Source organism: Lemur catta, chromosome 12 (genome assembly GCF_020740605.2).
Source record: "Lemur catta isolate mLemCat1 chromosome 12, mLemCat1.pri, whole genome shotgun sequence".
Classification (NCBI taxonomy): Eukaryota; Metazoa; Chordata; class Mammalia; order Primates; family Lemuridae; genus Lemur; species Lemur catta.
In genome coordinates this window covers 48,378,280-48,400,178 of record NC_059139.1, presented here as the reverse complement: position 1 = coordinate 48,400,178, position 21,899 = coordinate 48,378,280, and the positions used below count along the sequence as shown (strand labels likewise).

The 21,899-nt window shown below is 41.2% G+C and overlaps 1 protein-coding gene across 1 annotated transcript in view; it reads right to left on the bottom strand.

Annotated features, from left to right (window-relative positions):
• SV2C (synaptic vesicle glycoprotein 2C) overlaps window positions 1–21,899 on the bottom strand; it is a 148,043-nt gene that overhangs the window by 78,696 nt on the left and 47,448 nt on the right. The window contains exon 3 of the mRNA XM_045566427.1: window positions 11,289–11,440. Coding sequence (XP_045422383.1) covers window positions 11,289–11,440 — 152 coding nt within the window. The remainder of the gene's footprint in view (window positions 1–11,288; window positions 11,441–21,899) is intronic.

The following is a 21,899-nucleotide window of genomic DNA, read 5'->3' as shown; positions in this document are numbered from 1 at the left end:
TTTAAGAAACTGCGAAACCACTTTCCAGGGTGGTTCTACTATTTTTTGTTTCCACCAGCAATGCATGAGAGATGCAGTTTCTTTGCAACCTCACCAGCATTTGGTATTGCTGTTAATTTTTTTAAACGAATTTTCTTTCTTTCTTTCTTTTTTTTAAGATAGGGTCTTGCTCATGATGGCTGGAGCCATGACTATGATGACAGAAGAGACAGTAGTAGAGATGGAAAGTGGCATTCATCTCAGCACTAAAAAGTGTTAAAAAGACACTTTTTTAGGGCCATTTTAGGCCCTTTGACTCATTCAGTTGATCTGGAAATAATTTTGTTGAAAAACCGTACAGAGCAGCTTTAGAAGTTGCCACATTTCTTTATAAATTTTTTAAAACCTAGTTAAAATTTAATACAGAGATGAGAAGAATTGTGGTTCCAGTTTTATTATGTTAATAACCTTTCACCTCAGGGTTTTATGAAGAGGAAAGGGTTTTATGCAAAAGAAAGTGCCACAATTACGCATGATTTTAGATATTTTAAGAAGGGGTGAATTATAGAGATTGGTTGTAGGATAAAGCAAAGATTTTAATTATTTGTTATCTTTTTGTATTGAAGAAATTTCTTGTTAGTGAGTCAGATTTTGGTGCATGTAATAGAAAACATCCAAGTTGACAGTCTGAAATGGCTATTGGTGTTTTGTTAATAAGAAAATAGAACTTTTCAGTGATTCATTTTACTGACATTTGAGAAAACTTATTGGTAAAGTTTGGGGATAAATCATGTTGCTTAACTTCTTAGAGAATTTAAGTATAAATTCGGTGACGTTCTCTTGAGTTTTACCCTAGGTGAATACAAAAGTGTAAATCTACACATACTGTTTCATTCTAAAATTTTAGAATTTGTTCGTTAAATCATGTTTGTATAACTGAAGTCACTCAGGAAGTTAAATATCTCTACGTGTATATTTTTACATTGAAAATACAATGTTAGTATAACTCCCCCTTTTCAGGAGGAACAAAAATATCAATGTATGGTCAGATAAAATGATAAAATGTTTCACTGAAAATATACTTTTTTGGAAAAAAGATTCACGAAGCCTGTAAGTGCTGCCTCTGTCATTCAAACTTTAAAAATTTTAACATTTTCGAAGTGCCCACCATGTGTACAAGAACACATTTTATGGAGATTGTACAGGTTGCTTTTGTGTTCGAACCTTTGAAAGAATTTAGTCTTAACATTTTCTGATTTTAAAATTTTAAATTCTTATTTAAGGAAACTTTTATGTATCAAAATACGGTTTCCCTTTCATTGCAGAGTTTATAAAAATTCATTTCTTGAAAAATACAGATCCTTTTTAATACCACAACATTTGTACTAGTTGCTTTTTAACATATTAAGAACATAAAAGGAAAAAAGAAGTTCCTTGGTGCACTAGAAATTGAAGTTGTGTTATTTGGGCTCCTTTTTCTTAAGCTGTGTTTTCTTTGGGTCTGAGTGCTGAAATTTTGAGTTTGCTGATGGGCCATGTTGGCCATCTAAGGAATGAGTCCCTTGGCGCCTGCTGTATTCTGAGCCTGGTTCTCCAGCCTTCCTGGCCATTTTGGGAGCTACCCGATAGCCTTCCCATAAATTCTGGTTAAGTCAGCCAGAATGGTCTTCTGTTACTGGCATCCAAAAACTGCCTAACTCGGAAGGGCCATGCTTAAATTATGAAATGCAGCAGCATTCCTAAAAGAGTTTCCAGAGGAAGAATGAAATGGTGCAGCAGAGATGGCCAGTTGTTTCCTCACCTCCTCTCTACCCTGATTTGCATTCTCCTTGCTGCTGGAGTGGAGGGCTACTATACATTTCCAAGATGCGCTTTGTGTCAACATTCTGGCCAATGAGATTAAGGTGGATTTGTGTGGGACTTTCAGGAAGATTCTTCTTTTTCTTTTTTCTTTTCTTTTTTTTTTTTTTCTTTGAGACAGAGTCTCGCTGTGTTGCCTGGGCTACAGTGAGTGCCGTGGCATCAGCCTAGCTCGCAGCAACCTCAAACTCCTGGGCTTAAGCGATCCTACTGCCTCAGCCTCCCGAGTAGCTGGGACTACAGGCATGCGCCACCATGCCCAGCTAATTTTTTCTATATATATATTTTAGTTGGCTAGATAATTTCTTTCTATTTTTAGTAGAGACGGGGTCTTGCTCTTGCTCAGGCTGGTCTCGAACTCCTGACCTTGAGCGATCCACCCGCCTCGGCCTCCCAGAGTGCTAGGATTACAGGTGTGAGCCACTACGCCCGGCCCAGGAAGATTCTTTATAGGAGTACAGACATATTCTCATACCTCCTTCCTATTTTATGCAGCCTAGACTGTAGACCTACTAGCTGGAATGTGCTCAGAACAGAGGAGCAGTGAGGTACAAGGAATTAGGGCCTTCGATGGTGACCGCTGAGCTACCCCACCACCCAGACTTCTTTTATGCGATATAAAACCAACTTGGATCTTGTTTATGCCTGACTAATTTGATTTTTCTCTTTATATTCATTAAATTCTAATTTTAACTAAAATAAAGAAATGGAATGTAGGATTCTGGAGAGAATCTAGGGTCCAGTGGTTTCCTAGGATTCAAAAGAAAGCATTAGTTGATTTCCAGCTTCCAGGCTCATATCTACTTCAAAATCATGGTAGTTACTAGTCCCGTCACTAGATGTCGTTACTTAGCATGCTAATACATGTTGATAACTGCATTTTGAAACAATTGGTTTCATTTATGATCCTATTTAGTTTGCTTTCTGCATATAAAAACGTTATTCTGGAAAGAGGTCTGTAGGCTTCACTTGACGACCCGGGGACAGATGGCACCGTGGCCACAGCCCTAGCTCTGCAGTGCAATCTGCAGCGCTATCAGCAAAGGAGCACACGGTTCTTCACATCAGCACAACAGCAGGACATTGCCATGTTTTTAAAGCTCTTTCCCCATTTTAAGATCATGTGTATGAGATAACATGCCTGGTGCGATGCCCGGGACACAGGAGGCTCTCAACAAATGACTCACTACCCTTCCCTTTCTGGAGAGCCTGCCTGGAAGAGTTAAGACCCCGACCCCATGATAACTGGCTTAATTCACAACAGGGGAGGCTGCTCCTCTGAGTTCACTATACAAACCGCAAAGGTCAGAGTGAGAATGTGGAAAAGTGCCTCCCAGGTCTGTGCAGAACTCTTGGTCCCTCAAGAAAGTAAAGAGATGTCTTTCGGGACTGTGGGGACTGTCTGCAGCCAGCTGATAGCTATGTCCTTCCCACAGACTTTTTATTACCCCTATTAAATAAAGAGGATGAGGATGGCTGGGGGCGTGGAGAGCTGGCCTGTGGCTATCCTTCAGCCCATGAGACTTCCCAAAGTCACTCGCTTCTGGGTACCATGAACAGTGAAACTGACGCACTCAAAGAAATGGCCACACTTAAACCACGATAATGCATTTTTTATCTCACATGCATTTTTCTTAAGCTCATAAATACTTTATTATCACTGTTTGTCTGATGTATCTTATTACTGTATAAGGAAAAGCAAACCAGAGTGAAGGAAATTTGAAGCCAAGGATCATATTGTTGAGATGAAAGATAGCGCTGATCAAATTAAGAAATTATGCTGGCATACGTCAATGTACCAAATTGATTTCCCTTGTAATGTCTCACTGTGACCCTTGAGCATAAACTCTTCAGGGCTGTGACACTCAGTGAAATATGACAAAGCAAAGGGCAGGGCTCAGGCCCACCTGGCACCTGCCTGTCCTGGCTGTCCTGCTGCGGGGGACCCCAGCTATCATTTTAGGCCTCTCCTGACGCCCTGGAGTAGTGGGCACAGAACATTTTGGCATGCCTCACAAGTTCTGCTCCTGTATCTTTTATTCATCTCCACAACTTCAAATGATAGGTGAACGGCTGAAAAAACATGGTCAGGAAAAGGTAAGGAAATTTTTTTAATTTTCCTCTTTTTAAATCTTCCTCCCCAACCCCAGCTCAGCCCCAAAGGTGAAAACCTGAGACTACACTTAATGAACATTTGTGCCAGGCACTGTGCAAAGTAACCACTTTTTGTATGCAGTCCTTTAATAATACAGCAATCCTATTAGGTAACAATGTTAGTATTATGTCTATTCTATAGATGAGGAAAGTGAGGACCAGAGAGCCTAGGTAATTTTCACAAAGGGGACTAAGCTAGAGAATAGCTAAGCTAGAGAGGTGGCTTGGAACCAGGGCCTCACATCTAAGCTCTTGCTGTTAACCACTCTGCCTACGGCCTGACTCCAGGGCCTTGGAGCCCTTGCTAATAAGAGCACTTGCCTCTGCTGCTGCCCATGGAACCTGCGGGACCCATGGTACATATGCCGGCAGGTTAGGGTTGTCAGACTCTTGCTATTTCCACCTGGGGAGGGAGGCACTACGGCTTGAAAATAGGTCTTTATATAGAATGTGCCCTTTGAATATTAATTTATCCAACAAACAAATGGATGGAAGATTCTGATTCATTGGGTCCTAGGTAGTCAAGGCTTTATAGAATTATTTTATCCTTGATTCTCTCTCATTATCTTAACTTTTTTCTAACTCTTTTCTTTCCTCTGACTTCTGATCTTCTCAACCTCTAGGCTAGGTTTATGCCTTCTCCCTCTTTTCCTGTAGCTTCTGAGCTCACACTCGGGCTGCTCTGACAGCCCAGGCATCCCGTGTTGGACGCACTGGGTGTCCTATCGTGATTATTATGCTCAATCCTCACCACGGTGCTGACTAGGAGAGTGCGCCAGGTGAGACAGAAAAGCTTGACAGGGCTCACAGAGGCAGTGGGGCTGAGACTCAAAATACCTCTCATTTCACACCTCTTTCTCCTGGCCACAGTGCCTTCCTTCTCGGGGACAAGAAGGACGCTGTCTTCCTTCTCGTTGAATACCTGTCTGGGTGAGGAATTGGGAATCCCTTCCTGCTCCCTTCCTCGGCCACACAGCTATCACCGCTCCCGTCCTCTTCACCCCAGTTTCACCATTAGGGAGAAGGGATGTATTAGCCTCACACATCTTGTAATCAAAGGAAGTAGGGACATTCTGGGCACTTGGACAAACTTGGCAATTATGTGCATGTTTCAGCCCAGACATCTCATCGTGGCTGGAGGGGTGGGGATGGAGTGGGCTTTATGGGTGTTCCCAGGCTGGCCCTGTGCTGTCTGCAGGGGGCCAGACAGAGGCCTTGGGGCTGTTCTAGGTGCCGGGTACAGCCCAGTGCTCTGTGGGCTTTCAGAGCTGAGGCATTTCACGCTAAAAGGAGAACCCTAGCACTTAGCTAATTGAATGTCCTTGCTACACACTGTAATGCACACAGCAAGAGAGAACACCTCATCCGGTGTGCACGCGAATCTTAAAGAGAACACGATGACAGAGGGTTTAATGGAGCGGACAGTGTCGCAGTCTGGCAGCAACTCCGAAGCCTGGGCCTAAATGAAAGCTCTTAGCCAAGAAGGAAAGTGCCTCTGATTTAGCTCCGGTTCCTATTTTCCCCAAGACAATGGGGCTTCCATTACATGCTGATGTGTCCTGATTATGAGAGAGCTTCGGGAGAGGGAGGAAGGGGAGGAAGGCTGAAAGGCAACCTTTACACCCGAACTTGATGTTCTTGAAAATACTGCTTGTTCTTTTGTGAACTGGTGGCCGATTCCCACTGTGGGTCTGAAGGCCTAGGCTGGAGAAGGGGTGTGGGAATGGGTTGGGAAGAGCCACATCTTCTAAATACCCTGTTTCTGCAGGTGCAGGCACCTGATTTTTGAGGCAAGGGCATTTCCTTCTGGGTTTGCTGTTCTTCCTCCTCCCTTGCTCTTGCCGACTGCTCTTTGCCACAGGGGGAGAAACAGGCAGCCCAGAAGTCCTGAATGGAGGTGGCAGGCAGGTCAGGTGCGGGTGTAACCACAGCCTCCTAAGGCTTTGTCAGGGGTGGGAGAGGAGCATTTATGTCGGGAACCTTTAGATGTTGGCAACTGTCTGTCCCTGGGGAAATCTTCAACTCCAAGAGCAGTGATGTGAAGGGACGCACCATCACTGTCTGAGGCGCGTGCAAAAGTTAGATCAGAGCGGGCCGGGTTGACCCTACTGTCGATCAGCAGCTCTTGGCCACAGCCCATGTCTTAACTCACCGGCCCTTGGAGCAATCAAACGCCCTTCCCAGTGTCACGGCTGACTTCATAAGAATCCCTCTAGATTTCCTTCCAGAATCCTTAGCAACCCATTCAAGGTCAACTTTGCATCAAAGGCTTGTCTGGAGCCAGAATTCAAGTCTCATGGGGTCAGGCTCAGGCTGTGAGCACTGACAGCTCTGCCACAAATATAGAAAAGCAACACCCAGAAACAAGGAAGAGCCCCTTCCGTCCGTGAGCCTGAAGACTCCACAAAAAAACTGACAGAACTAATAAACGAATTCAGTAAAGTTACAGGATACAAAATCAACAAACAAAAATCAGTTGCATTTCTATACACTAATAATGAGCTATTTGAAAAAGGAATTATTAAAATAATCCTATTTACAAAAGCATCAAAAAGGATAAAATACTTAAGAATAAATTTAACCAAGGAAGTAAAAGATCTGTACACTGAGAACTGTGAAACACTGATAAAAGAAATGAAGATGACACAAATGGGAAGATATTCTGTTTTCATAGATTGGAAGAATTAATATCGTTCATACTACCCAAAATGATCTATAGATTTAATGCAATCCCTACTGAAATTCCAATGTCATTTTACAGAAGTAGAAAAAACAATCCTAAAATCCATGTGGAACCATGAAAGACCCCAAATAGCTAAAGCAATCTTGAGCAAGAAGAATAAAGCTGGACACAGCACACTGATCTTAAATTATATCACAAAGCTATAGTAACTGAAATAGTATGGTACTGACATAAACACAGATACATAGACCAGTGGAACAGAATACAGAGCTGAGAAATAAACCCACGCGTATATGATCTTTGACGAAGGCACCAAGAACACACAATGGGGAAAGAACAGTCTCTTCAATAAATAGTGCTTGCTGGGAAAACTGGATCTCTATATGCAAAAGAATGAAATTGGAACCTTCTCTTGTATCATACACAAAAATCAACTCAAAATGGATTAAAAACTTAAATGTAAGACCTAAAACTGTAACAGCTATAAAACTTTAAAATTGTACATACACACACACACACACACACACACACACACACACATGCACACACACAGTGGAATTATTCAGCCTTAACAAAGGAAATCTTGCCATTTGCAACAACATGGATGAACCTGGAGGACATCATGCTATGTGAGAAAAGCTAAAGACAAATACTGTATGATCTCACATGTAGAATCTAAAAAAATCAAACTCATAGAAACAGAGTAGAAAAGTGGTCAGCAGGGGCTGGGGGACGGGAAAATGGGAAGCTGATGGTCAAAGGGTACAAACTTTCAGTTACAAGGTGATAAGTTCTGGAGATCTAATATGAAGCATGGTGACTACAGTTAACAATACTGTACTGTCTTGTATACTTGAAATTTGCTAGGACAGTAGATCTTAAGTGTTTTCACTCCTCAAACACACACAAAAAATAACAATGCGAGGTGATGGATGGATATGTTAATTAGCTTGATTGTGGTCATTTCACAATGTATCCCTACATCAAAACATCAAGTTGTACTCATTAAGTATATACAATTTTTATTCATCCATCGTATCTCAAGGAAGCTGGAAAAAAAAATAAAAACTCTTGATGATGAGTCCCCAGCTCAGAGAATCTGATTTGATTGATCTGGGGTAGCACCAAAGCATAGGTATTTTCAGGGTGTGGGGAAAGTGGTAAATTTATTAAAAAGTGTTTATGAAAAAGTATAACATCCATACAGTAACATGTACAAACCTTAAGCACCAGCTTAATAATCAAGATATGCAGAGAGAGTATCATCATTACTCCAGAAGCCTCAGCACAGGATTTTTAAAGTTAAACTTTTAAAAAAAATTAAAACTCTTCAAGTTATAAGAGTATAACAGCAAGGGCATTTTGACAGACCTCCTCTGTTAATTCTAATCGGCAGACAGGATTGATCGAAATAATTTGTTGTTTTTGCCACACTTTTGGCCATGGAAAGCCTTCAATGAACCAAAGGCATAAGGTTTTAATATTTTATGTTACCGATTTCCTAACCGGATCATTATTTCTCAAGGTACTGTCAACATAAAAGTTGGTGTCAGCTTTAGACATTTAATTCTGTTGTGTTGTGATTGTTTTTGTAACTTTTCATGCATTGTTTATGATTCCCAACCTTCCCTCATTCCAGTTATATAAGAATTAGTTACCCCTTCTTGCTACAAACAAGAATTATATGTCCTTTGGAAAACTAAAGGTGGAGATTGTGCTTATTCCTTGTGGGTGAGCATTGACTGACCGCTGGCAAGACAAGAGGAAAAAATGTGGAGCCAACCACAGTTCAAGGGCAGGGATGTGTGAAGGGCAGAGTCTGAGGAACCAAATCCCCAGTGAGAAAAAACCAAAAATAAAAACAATCATGCCTGGGCTTGGTGGACACACGCAGACTGCAGAAGCCAGTCTGAGTTATGAGCTTAGAAGGCCAGCAGCCAGAGTTCTGAGTGCTGTGATGGGAAGAGAGGACCGGGAAAGGTGCGGCAATGAACCCACGGAGCCACAAAGCTAGGTTGTCATCAGAGGCTGAACAGAGAACAAGACTGGCCTGCAGGTGGGCCAAGAAATAATCCAAAAGTCAAGAAAGAAAGAAAGAAAAAAGAGAGAGAGAGAGAAAATAAGCAATCCAGCTGTCGTGTAGAGTTGCCGAGTGCTGCACGAGTACCTGGCAAAGAGGGCAAGTGCATCCACCTGGACGGGGCCCTTTGTTTTATTAATAAATTGCACAGAGACTGCCTGTGGGTGGACCGGCACCAGCGGTGGCTCCGGGAGTAAAGATGGGCCAAGCTGGACTCTGCCTAAGCTCTGCACTTCCTTTTCACTTCCTTAAACATAGTTCAAAGCAATCCCTGAGTGGCTTTTCCACTGGAACCACGAGCTGGGTGGAGCATAAGTTAGACGCTGTTGTACAGAGAAAGGTTCTGAGGGTGGCTGGGGTCCTCAGGTCCCAGACAAAGGAGAAAAATCTCCTTTAATTCCTCAGATGGTAACAGAAGACGAGCCTCATGGTGGGTATGTGGACCTGCCTGTACGAGGGTATCTCTGGCCCAGAAGCGACCAAAGAGTCTAAAGATGAGAAACCCATCACTTGAGCTTGGCAGCCCAAACTCAACTCAAATGTTCAGCAAAGAAAACTTCTCTTCAGGCCAAGTAACCAACTCCTTATGTCTTGTTCTTGTTCTTCTTGTTAAACACAATTTTGATTTTCATGTAACTTTTTAGGTTTATCAAAAGAAACAGTGAGTCATCACCAATCAGTATGGTAAAACAAATTATGATGCATCTGAATACTAAAGTCTCTGTCTGATTTTAGCAATGAGTCAAATTCCCTCAGGTTGTTTCCTAACAGAACTATGCTTTATAATGAAAAATTGCTCTGTTCTAAAATAAAAGCACAAAAATCGAAAAATGAGCAAAAGTGAGTTTTTGAAATCTAATTTTTAGATTAATTACATTTTAGATAGAGCAGAGAGTTTTTGAGGTCATATGTGGTTTTAATTTATATAGTATTCCTATTTTGCAAACTTTAGCCTGCTTGCATACACACACACAAACACACACACACAAATGTAACCAGAACACTTCCCTCTCCTTTCCTTGTATGTTGAATTAGATTCCTGGATTCTATTGACCTTTCCTTGCATTTCACTCTTTGTGGGGGAAGCCACTTGGAGCTTCTGGCTTCTGAGGAGGAGGATATTGCCCAGAAACATGAAACCTGTAAGAACTCAGGGGTGGCAGAAACAGTAAGTGCTTAGGAGAAACTGGGAAGGGGATCTGGGAAGTGTGGACAGGTAGAGTAACCTCCGAAGTTCTGCATATCCATGGTCCACAAGAAGACAGGATTTTTCCTGCTGCCATCCCAGTTCTGAGCACCGGAAGAGGTGGGGCTGATGCCAGGCTGAGCTTTGACTGGAGCCAGAGGGGATGAATAAAGGCACTTGTCTGACAAGTGTGACAGTCCCAAGAACAACTGTAAGCCACACTGCCTTATATGCTGATGGTGATCTGTGTGCCCTCTCACCTCCACTTAGACTGCAGGGTTGGGGGAGGCTCCAGAATTAATAGCACACAAGAAACAAATGAAAATCATGGCTTTAAAAACAGCAAAATGCAATAGCATACTATGACATTGTGACTTATATTGAGAAACGTATATGTTGGTCTTCATCCCTGGTTCCTTTTACAGAGTTCCCAATCCCTTGGGATTTCCTGAGTGACAGGAACATCTTGTGTTCTAATGAGGTGACTCTTGCTGGGTTCCCAGATAGGAGCTGGTCACCAGAAAGACCAAACCATGATCATAAGCTTGGAGCATCCAGCCCCATTCCCCATCCTCCGGGAGGGGAAAGGGGCTGGAGATTGAGTTAATAATTAAGCATGCCTATAAAAGTCCTCTATAAAAATCCCTGAACTACAGGGTTCGGAGAGTTTTGGGGTTGCTGAACACATGTGGAGATGCTTGATGGGTAGTGAGCCCGGGAAAGTCATGGAAGCTCCTCACCCCTCCCACACATCTCTCCCGTGTATCTCTTCCTCTGGCTGTATCCTTTCTAATGTCCTTTATAACAAACTGGTAAGTGTAAGTTAAGTGTTTCCCTGAGTTCTGTGAGCCATTCTAGCAAATGATCAAACTTGAGGAGGGGAGCCATGGGAACCCCCAGTTTATAGCTGATCTGTTAGAAGTTCTGAAGGCCTGGGCGTGCAGTTGGCATCTGAAGTGGGGGGCACTCTGGTGGGACTGAGCTGTTCGTCTGGGGGATCTGACTGTAACCCCAGGTAATATAGTGTCAGAATTGAGTTAAGTTGTAGGACACCCAGCTATTAGACAACTAGTTGGTGGGGAAAAACACCTCTACACATTTTGGTGACCAGAAGTGTCGTGAGAGTGCAGTACATAAAAATAGTTTTGTTCCCCTATTATATTCATGTAAACAGTCCAACTTTATACAGATCTCTGTACGGGGGAAAACTGGTCACTATGAAAGAGAGAAACATAATGATGACAGTGTTGTTCTCAAACCAGCACTTGGAAGTGAGGAAAGAGATGGGAATGGAGGCTGAAGCAAAACCAAGTGCCCACCGGGCTGGTGCCCGGCCAGCCTCTTACCGTAGTGCGGGATGATGGCCCAGGCCATGGCAGAGGCGTAGATGCCGCCGATCATCCAGAACATGCAGAGCCAGCTCAGATGCTCCCCCCGCTTCTCCCGAGCCAGCACCTCGGCAAAGTAGGAGAACACGGTGGGGATGGCTCCTCCGATCCTGCCAAGAGGTACAGAGAAGACATGAAATTGGGGCCTGGACAGTTAATGTTTGATGCAAAGGGCAGAACCAAAGCAAGCCCTGACAAAACATGCTCTCTCCCTACCCCAGAATATCAAGGAAGGTATAGTTCCTATCACTTCATAACTTTAAAATTACAGTCTTCATGTGTAATACAGGTTTATTATCCCTCCCAAAACTTGAACCTGCAATTAAGCTACATTACCAAAAGGTGGCAGTGGTGCCCTTCTCATGTGGTTCATAGAGCTTCGCTTGAGATTCGGATGGGTTTTCTGCTCAGTGTTGAATGTTCTATGTGATATTTATCAAAAATGGCAATAATTTGGTATAATTTAGTGAACATTTTAATTAACTCATTTTTAAAAACAGATGCCCTACCATGTTCTGCACATGATGTAGGGATTTGGAAACAGCTTCAAACACCTCTAGTGATCTAGTCCTGCTCACAGCTACCCCACAGCAGCTGGTCTTGCACCCAATAAGGCTGGTGTGTTGACAAACAGAGGACCAATGAGGTCACTTTCTAGATCAGCTCTAGTCCCAGCCCAGTAGATATTATTTCTGAAAGAGTACGTGTGGAAGGGACACTGGTAGAACCAAACCAGGAGCTAGTGGTTTAGAAACCAACAGAACAGAGTACAATGCTTCCTTCTAGTAGGAACTAGTTATAAGAGCTGCTGACTGAGCTCTGGGGAGATGACACAAACAGTGACCTGTACTCAGGTTAAGGGTTCTCAAACGAGGGTCTAGGGAATCAAAATTTTTTTCATCCTGGGGAGATCGGTCATAGATTTCACCAGAATTTCAAATAAGTCTTGACCCTAAAGTTTTAGGAACCACTGCCTCAAAAAGTAAAGTAGTATGAAAAAATATTACTATCACTGCAAACAATACTTGAATTATTAAAATAAATATGTTTTTAAAAGTTGTGCAACGTAAGTAGGTTGTCGAGATGACACCTAATCTAATAGTTAAGAAGTATGTACTGATTCATTTATGTTCAAATTTCTGTAAGGTAAATGACTATTGACATTTCATGCAGATTTGACATCAAGGAAAACTGTATTTATCCATTTGGCAATAACTGATTTTCGTAGAGCCTTTGATATGATAAGGAAGTATTGGCAGTGACCTTAACAAATGCAATTTAGAGAAAGGCCATTTTTGCAGCCAACTGGATGTACCAAATAAACCACAGGATTTAAAATGTCATTCTGCACCAACTGGTACATTAAAATATGGCACCATTTCATATGTTTGCCCCTGACTAAAGTGATGCTATAGTTATCCATCAGTGGATATGGGTAGACCACTTTCGCTAGTGTTTTTTCAATCTGTGGGTTGCAAAATGAATTTAGTAGCTGTAAACAGCATTTAAAAAAATGAGATAGTGGTGAAAATATTTAAGTACAACACAAGTAATAAGGATAAGCATAAGCATCATTTCATGAAATTTTTGTGTTATAAACATATTTATAATGTGTAATATACATATATGTAATGTACAATGGATCACAGTATGTTTCTTAGTGGAAGTTGCTGTTCAAGGAGTTTAAAATTCACAGACTTAAAGCATCTATATCTGTTTCTTTGGGCTATGATAGCAGTGGTTCTACTGAAAAGTCCTGGAGGTATGATTCTACCTGTCTTCAAATGCAGCATGTGCTGATTTAGCTCCATCACACAAGGCAACCAACCAGGTCCATGTCCATCAACCAAACCCTCAAACAAGAAACCAATGCACGTGGTGGGTGCTCAGAGCTGGCTCTGGAGCAGACCACATTAGACTCACACAGTTCTCGTACCTAGTTTCTTGAGGAGCTCATACCATGGATAGCTATTAACAGTTGAATTTAAAAATTCAACGGCATTTTGAGCAGAGTTTAAATGGCTTCCTATAACACACAATTTTTAGTGGGAAATAGATGTCTGTGTCATAAATCATTTAATGCTATTCCTTTTTTTTCATTTGATATGAAAAATTTGACCCTCTGCACCATGAAATCCCTGTTCCCTACTTCACTTTTCAATGCATAAAAAGAGTCCTAGTTTTTACTGACTTTTCACATCCTAACTAATGTTTCATCAGGATTGAGAATATTCTGGATGTAACAGCTAAAACTGACACTTTGTGAAGGCAAGACTGTATGTCAAGATTTGCCAGTCCCTCTGAGCCAAGATATATGTACTCTAGTGAGGCTAAAGTTTCCAGTGGAAGACTGCAGACTTGCCTGTTAGTTTTAAACAAATCGTTGTTGCATGAGAAAATACCACCTTTTAGGGGTTTATAAGCAATCCAGCTGATTTAATTCACTGCCTCTTTTTAAGGTGGTTATTTTGGCCCGGATGTCTCTCAATATCTGTTTGTATCAATAAAGCAGACAGCAAAGAGCTCTAATACTAAGGAATAAGTGAGTCTGCAGAATTGGTGAAGGATTCTATTTAAATCCTTGCAAAGTTCTTTAGACTCAGAGGTCTGTAAAACAACCCAAGCATTCACATTTCTTCTTGTGGGCTGATCATCTATTTAGGTGAAAACATTACTCCTCATCTTACTATGACATCCTTTAAGCAGGAAAAAAAAGCTATTACTATTACTATTACTGGTGTTTCACACCCCATCAGCTCCTTGAAGGTGGGGACTATATTCATATTTGAATCCCATTACCTGGTCTAGTGGACATGCACTAAGTGTTTACTCAAAAACTGAATTTCACAGACTCTCCAGTGTTGGAGTTGGCACATCACATTCCTGGAGTAATCTGTTCTGATGACTTAAACATCTCTAATGAATAGAAACATACACTTTACTTCCTGGGTCAATATGACCATTAAAGATGTTGAGGGTGCTGGACTGGAAGTTTTGACAGCAGTGGAACCCCCAAAGAGTTCCTGAGTGACTCTCTGCCTTAGTTGCTATGTTCACTCCTTGACCAGATGCCCCGATGGTCCTTGTCATGGGGAGAGTTCACTTGGAACTGGTCACAGGACACTGGGCAATCCCACTGGGCACTAGGAGGGTCTATGACATCTGTGTGCCTTTCAGAAAAATGTTGCAGATGCTGTAATTATAAAAAAATATTTAGACAAGAGATAAAGCAAGAGCTTTCATGTCTCTCACAATAATTTGGTTCCTATGATAACTTCTGAAGAAAAAGCTGCCACTCCCCAGCCCTCAAATCTTATAAATTAAAAAAAGAAGTTTCCCATTACTGTTCTCAATATTTGTTGTTTTGTTTGTTTATTTCACTAAGATATAATTTCTGAGAATACATGAAGAGATAAAAAATATTTAAATGGCAGCCCTCAAATCCCATGTATCAGTAGATCTTAAACAGAGCTGATTTTGTGCCCCACCTCCACCCCTTGTAGATACCTGGCAATGTCTGGAGACATTTTTAGTTGTCATAACTCAAGGGATGCAGCTGGCATCTAGTGGGTAGAGGCCAGAGATGCTGCTAAACATCCTACAATGCACAGGACAGCTCCTCACAAAAAAGAATTTCCTAGCCCAAAATATTAGTAGTGCTAAGGTTGAGAAACACTTGCAATGGGGACTTAATGTAGAAAATATAATTGGTTTTATATAAAAATCCATAACATAAGGCACAAAATTATTTTTTATATTACCTCACGGGTAACACAGCCTTAAATCCAGATAATATGGACAGCTTATTGTTCATTATATAATGATCAGTTAGTTACTGTTGAAATCTGCTCAAGTTCATTTTTGATGGAATGTTTACATAAATGAAGCAATGAGATCCAAGTGGTTTATAAATAATTTTTCCCACTATTGGATATTAACCCTATTTCATTAGCTATTTAAAAAAGTCAAATCTTAATTCTCCTTAGTAATAGGAGGTACAGAAGGAATAATAATTGAAATCCACACTCTACATTGGTAGATTAGTCAGATTCAAAATAATTGAATTTACATAAATGAAATAGAATGTTAATATTTGGAATTTCAATGTTGGGGTTATTCTCTAAGTTAATATTAATTTTAGGTTTTTGTAACTTTCATTATAGAGTTATAAAGAAACTAAAATATTCTGTATTAAACACATTCCTAGAATAAATTAGGATACTCTCCGCAAGTGTACGTATGCACATGGATGCACATACACGATACCTCATAGGTCTGCACGTGACTCAACCCTAGCCATCTTGTAAATATCATGAAACATATTTATTTATTTCCCTCAATAGTCTAAGGCAAATTAGATTGATATGTAAGGCAAAGAATGTGTTATCTTTATAGACAAAATCTACCCTCTGTCGGGAACTGTGAGGCACATAAGTTGTATCAGCTTAGCTCAGCAGTATGATTAGGGGACAAATACTGCAGTCTGCACAAACCTCATTGAGAAACTGGAAAGCCTCACTGTCCTAACTCCTGCAAATCTCCCAGCCACGCCTCATATTGCTCCAGTTCAGATGGCAATCCGGCTGCGGATGATTTGTCCCTGTACCTCATTGATAGGGTGTGGATGTTTGGCCCCTCCAAATGGCATGTGGAAATTTGATCCCCAGTGAATGTGAGGCCTGGTGGGAGGTGTTTGGGTCATGGTGGGGCAGGGGGCCCATCCCTCACGGATGGCTTAGTGCCCTTCCCATGATAATGGGTGAGTTCTCCCTTTAATTAGTTCGCTGGAGAGTTGGTTGTTTAAAGGAGCCTGGTACCTCCTCCTCTCTTTGTTCCTTCTCCCACCATGTGACAAACCTGCTCTTCCTTCGCCTTCCACCTTGACTGGAATCTCCCTGAAACCCTCACCAGAAGCAGATGCTGGTGCCATGCTTCTTGTACAGCTTGCAGAACAGTGAGCCAAATAAACCACTTTTCTTTATAAATTACCCAGCCTCAGACATTTCCTTTACAGCAGAGCAAGTGGACTAATACACTCATCATACTGATTTATGCTGGCCGTTCAAAGACGGAGAGGGGTTCAGGTTTCTGCAATGAAAGAGGGAGGTTATAGATAAAAGGAGTAATTGTACTTAAAATGACTCAGAGAATGACATTTTAGGGGAGAAATTATGGAATGTCTGATGACTTCTTGTCCTGAGGAGGGATTCCACTGTGTAATTCTGTTCTGCTTTAATTTTCCAGTGAGCACGTAAGAAAGAATTATTTCATTCTAACTTACTTCACCATGTGATTGTCAAGCAGTCCTTTACCTCAATCTGCCATTTCCCATTTCCATTGGAAAATGGGGCATTATGCAAGAACACGAGTAAGGAGAAAGTTGAATAATCATTGTAAAGTCACATGTTTAATACAGATAATAAGCAGAGAGGGCTGAGTCCACCAAGAGCTGACTCCGGCAGCTTTTAGTAAGACAAGTATTACGAGCTTATAAAAAGAATAGTGAATGGTCTAGTCTATGCTGGGAATCACAATTACAAATAACTTGCATGAAAAATATCCTTTTAATCCTTACTCAGAATCAACAAAAAGGCAGACACTGAATTGCCAGGCAAATTGCATAGCACTTCAGAACCAATCCATTCTGTTTTAAATGGGACCCAGAAATAAGGAATTAAAGCAGCAGCCCCAAAGATGGACCTTTCAGTGTCTTCTGCTGTATGAAGGTAAATAGAATCACAGGCCCTGGGGAGGTTGTTCAGAGGCTTAAATGAAAGAACACAGACCTAACAGTCTCTGAATAGGCTGGATTGGCACAGAAAATAAGGTTGCTGTATTGATTGGAAAGCATGTGTTTGTTATCAGTAATCAAAATGGAAATAGTTAGAAGTGGGAAAGCCCATCGTCAAATCAAGAACGGGAAACTCCTGTGCCCAGTGGCAGTGCTAATGGATGGATGCTTAGGTAGCTTTAGTCCTCCCATCTCCAATGCCACCATTTAAATATTAGTATGGGAAGTTGTTATTTTCTCAATATTATGTAAACTATTAATAGAATAATTGGTAGAAAACTTGGTTATTTAAAAAAAATATTGACCTGTAAATATATGATTTGGGTAAAAACAGTGCATTGCTAAGAAAACAGCTTCAGTTCAACTCCCGCAGCCCTTGTTTGCAACCTGATCAGTGCCCTAAGTCCCCAACCCCGTGGCAGTCTACACATCCACGGCAGCATATACGGTGCCACTGAGGGAAATGGTGTACTCCTAGACCAGGATGCTAATGTAGTCTTGAAAAAAAATTATCTAGCCATGAAGAGGTTTGGAAGAATGCATTCTTACAGCACCTAAAAGGAGCCATGAGTAAAGATGGCAATGATCATTATGAGGATCTTAAGAAAAACTACTTTGAAGAGAAAACTTTATAGTTCAGAATCAGACTAAAAATCAGAAGACCTAGAGGTCTATTGAACATCTGAAAGTAATTTATCTGTGTCTCAATTTCCTAATTTAAAAAAAGAGGCATAATATTTTTGCATATCTACTCAAAAACAATTATGAAAATAAATGAGATGCTACATACAAAGCACTTTGAAGAATTCAGTTAATGGTGATCATTTTTACAAAGCCAAAGGTATTCTTACTATAACTTAATATAGTTAGTGAATGAAAACTGCAAATAGCTGTGAAGCATGCATTTGTTAGGCTCCATTCACAGAAGGAGAAATGACTATTCTTTCACTTACAATATACAGACACATTGAAATTTCATTTTAATTTCTTTGGTGGATATATTTCTCTTCTGACCTTCATGCTTAGCAGTGCCAGGCCCTCAGTGAGAAGCTCCCAACTCTGATATTGCCTGGCAGCCAAAGAATTATAATTCCCATAATTAACAGTGACTGGATACAAATAATCTAATTCTAGGGCAAATGAAAATAAATCAATGATGCCAACTCCATTTCCCATCTTTCTAATTTTCTGTAACAAAAGAGGGGAGGAAAGTGTCTGTTCCTTGGTGTGAGATTCATTTAGGAAAGTGAGAGACTGATGACTAATTGGTGATGTTCTATTCCTCATTCCTACAAAACACTGTTGACCCTGGGCGGAAAAATCATTCTTTGTACTGAATAAATATTTAAAGTCCACACAATACAGGTGACAGCTAGACATATTTATGTTTCTAAGAAGATATATTCATGACTTGGTGTGGTGAATTAGGAGGAAAGCACATTTAGAGACAACGAAATCATTAACCCAGCCTAAAACAAGATCTCCCTCCAGTCCCCTTTATATGCAGAAACAGATAATGCTAATGATGCTTCGGGAATGAAGTAAGATAGAGCAACTGGAAACCTGTGGCATTTGTAATAAAACCAACTTGAAGACATCTAAACCTTGCATTCAGAATGTACAGTTTACTTATTTACAGAGTTGCAAGTTAAAAGGGACTTCATTCCAACTTGAGTTGTAGCTGAGTCAATACTGGCTCCACCACCAATCTTCCATCTGCAAAAAGAACAGTTTGGACTTCCTGACCTAGAACTTCTCCTTCTCTTTGTGTTCTAAAATTCCTAGTAAATGGAACTGGTGGCTAGGTGCTGTACCAATGTGAGATTCTGCCAGCTGCTGAGTAGGTCTATTCCAATTATGCATTCCAAAACTGGGGATGGAACCACAGGATGGATTCAGTGACTCACTGGGCCCATTGTGAGACAGACCTGAGCTAAAACTCCATTGAGCACCTGACCTCCATAAGCCTGGACGCTCACTGCTGGACACAGTGATGCTTTGAGTCTACTGGAGTTAGTGTTGGTTCAGACCCAGTGTCCATAAATTCTGAGAAGTCTGATTATTCCTCTCTCTCCATGCACACTCATCCTGTCAAAAGGCCACAGGTCCTTTTGGGGAGGGCCAGAAGAGAAATTAACAGTATAAATTTTTGGCAGTAATAGGGGTCCTTCCTCAAGGGGACGCAGCCTCATTCCACTGGTCTAGGTCTGTAAACTGGCTCCAGTCTGGGAATTGATTGAAGGGCCATGACTCACTGTTCTTATGACTCAAGTCACAAAAATCTTCTTGTTCACTTGACATAGAACTTCCTTGCTTGTACAGATCAAGTAAGAATTTAGTAGACTTCCTATTTATTTCACTTCATGATTAACTAGACAATTGCCATAGGTACCTGCAAGTCAGTCTATTCTTTTTTAAAATTTTAATTTATTTTTTTCAATTTATTTTATTTTTTTTAAGGATGGGGTCTCACTCTGTTGCTCAGGCTGGAGTGCAGTAGTGTGATCACATCTCAATAGCTCACTGTAGCCTCAGACTCCTGGGCTCAAATGATCCTCCCATCTCAGCCTCCCAAGTAGCTAAGACTACAAATGTGAACCACTATGCATGGCTATTTTTATTTTTTTAGAGATGAGGTCTCATTATGTTGCCCAAGATAAAATGCTGTGGCTATTCACAGGCCTGATCATAGCACATTACAGCCTCGAACTCCTGAGCTCAAGCAATCCTCCATCCTCAACCTCTTGAGTAGCTGGGAATACAGGTGTGCACCACTGTGCCGGGCTAAGTCAGGCTATTCTGAGTGTTGCTTAGACTCTGCTATTCTTTACAATACCCACACCCACCTTGCTTTGGGCAAGGAAGCAGTACAGAGCAAGACTTTGGAATTTATATGCTGGTAGAGAAGAGAAAGCAGTACACACAAAAGTAAATATCTTCAGGCTTTGATGGTAAGTGCTACCAAGAAGACAAAACAGTGAACTATGGTGAGAGTTATAGGTTGGGGTGGTCTCAAGAAACACCTTTCGGGGTCACAAGGTGGGAGGGCTCTGGGAGAAGAACCTTTGAAGTGGCAAGGATGGCAACTACTACGCTCCTGGGAAATGCACGGAGCGGTGGAGGGTCTGAGCACCAGAGGCCCACAACAGAAACATTCCCGACATTTTCAAACCTTATTTCCTTAGTCATCTAGTTTTCCTCAATTTAAAAACTAGATCAAGGCCAGGCGTGGTGGCTCACACCTGTAATCCTAGCACTCTGGGAAGCTGAGGTGAGAGGATCACTTGAGGTCAGGAGTTTGAGATCAGCCTGAGCAACAGCAAGACCCTGTCTCTACTAAAAATAGAAAAAATTAGCTGGGTGTGGTGGTGCTCGCCTATAGTCCCAGCTACTTGGGAGGCTGAGACAAGATAACCTGAGCCCAGGAGTTTGAGGTTGCTGTAAACTAGGCTGACGCCACGGCACTCTAGCCTAGGCAACAGAGTGAAACTCTGTCTCTAAAAACAAACAAACAAACAAACAAACAAACAAACAACAATAACAACAAAAACTGGATCAGATATGGTTGGAGGCAGCTGCTTAACTAAGAGATATAGCATGATCTTTTATTTAAGGTCTCCAGGATGAGAATCTTAATTATTTGTCTTACATTTTAATGAAGAAAGTTTAAATAAAAAGGGACTATATCAAAACTTTAGCCATTTATGTATGGAATTCATAAGTAATGGGAATGAAGCGTTTAAAATTTATATACCTTTAAAAATAAGAAGACTTTTATCTATCTTTTTTCAGATAAGGTCTTGCTCTATTGCCCAGGCTAGAGTACAGTGGCATCATCATAGCTCACAGCAACCTCAAACTGGTGGGCTCCAGTGATCCTCCTGCCTCAGCCTCCTGAGTAGCTGGGACTACAGGCATGAGCCACCATACTCAGGTAATTTTTTTATTTTTTGTAGAGATGAGGTCTTGAAAGTGATCTTCCCAAAGTACTAGGATTACAGGTATGAGCCACTGTGCCTTATCAAGAAAAGCTGTTAAATGGAAATTATTTTCTTATTCACAATTTTATTATTGTTTTCTCCTTCTTATGTGAAACTCTCAAGTCCCTTGTTACCTCTCTTCAGACACTGACTAATTCTCAGAAGGTGGAGCCTGGGATCGCTGTCTGTGTACAGACCGTAAGCAACTTGAGGCAAGGGCTCAGCTATTTCCATGCAAGGCCAAGCATGGTTTCAGTGGGTAGAGTAGGTTTTAAAATATTTTTTTTGTTGAATTGGAATGGAATTGGAGAAAACAGAGACTTACGACGTGAGGCTTCCTAGAGATTCAGGCACAAGGTATTCAGATAAATTCTAGAGCTGTTGAGAAGCACTTTGGCTCGTGGAAGTAGCACATCACAAAGCAAGTGTAGGTAAAATAGTCCATAAACTCATGTGAGGCAGAAAAATATAGTGATGGTCGATTTTAGGTGTCAACTTGGTTGGATTAAGGGATACCTAGATAGTCCATTTGTGTTGCTATGAAGGAATACCTGAGGCTGGCTAATTTATAAAGAAAAGAGGTTTATTTGGCTGGAAGATCAAACATCTGGAGAAGGCCTCAAGCTGCTTCCACTTATGTCAGAAGATGAAGGAGCCGGTGTGTACAGAGATCACATGGTGAGAGAGGAAGCAAAGGAGAGGGGGAGACACCAGGCCTTTTTAACAACCAGCTCTAATAGAGGGAGAACTCACTCACCCTCTCCTTGCCCCCAGGGCATTAATTTGTTCAGGAGGGAT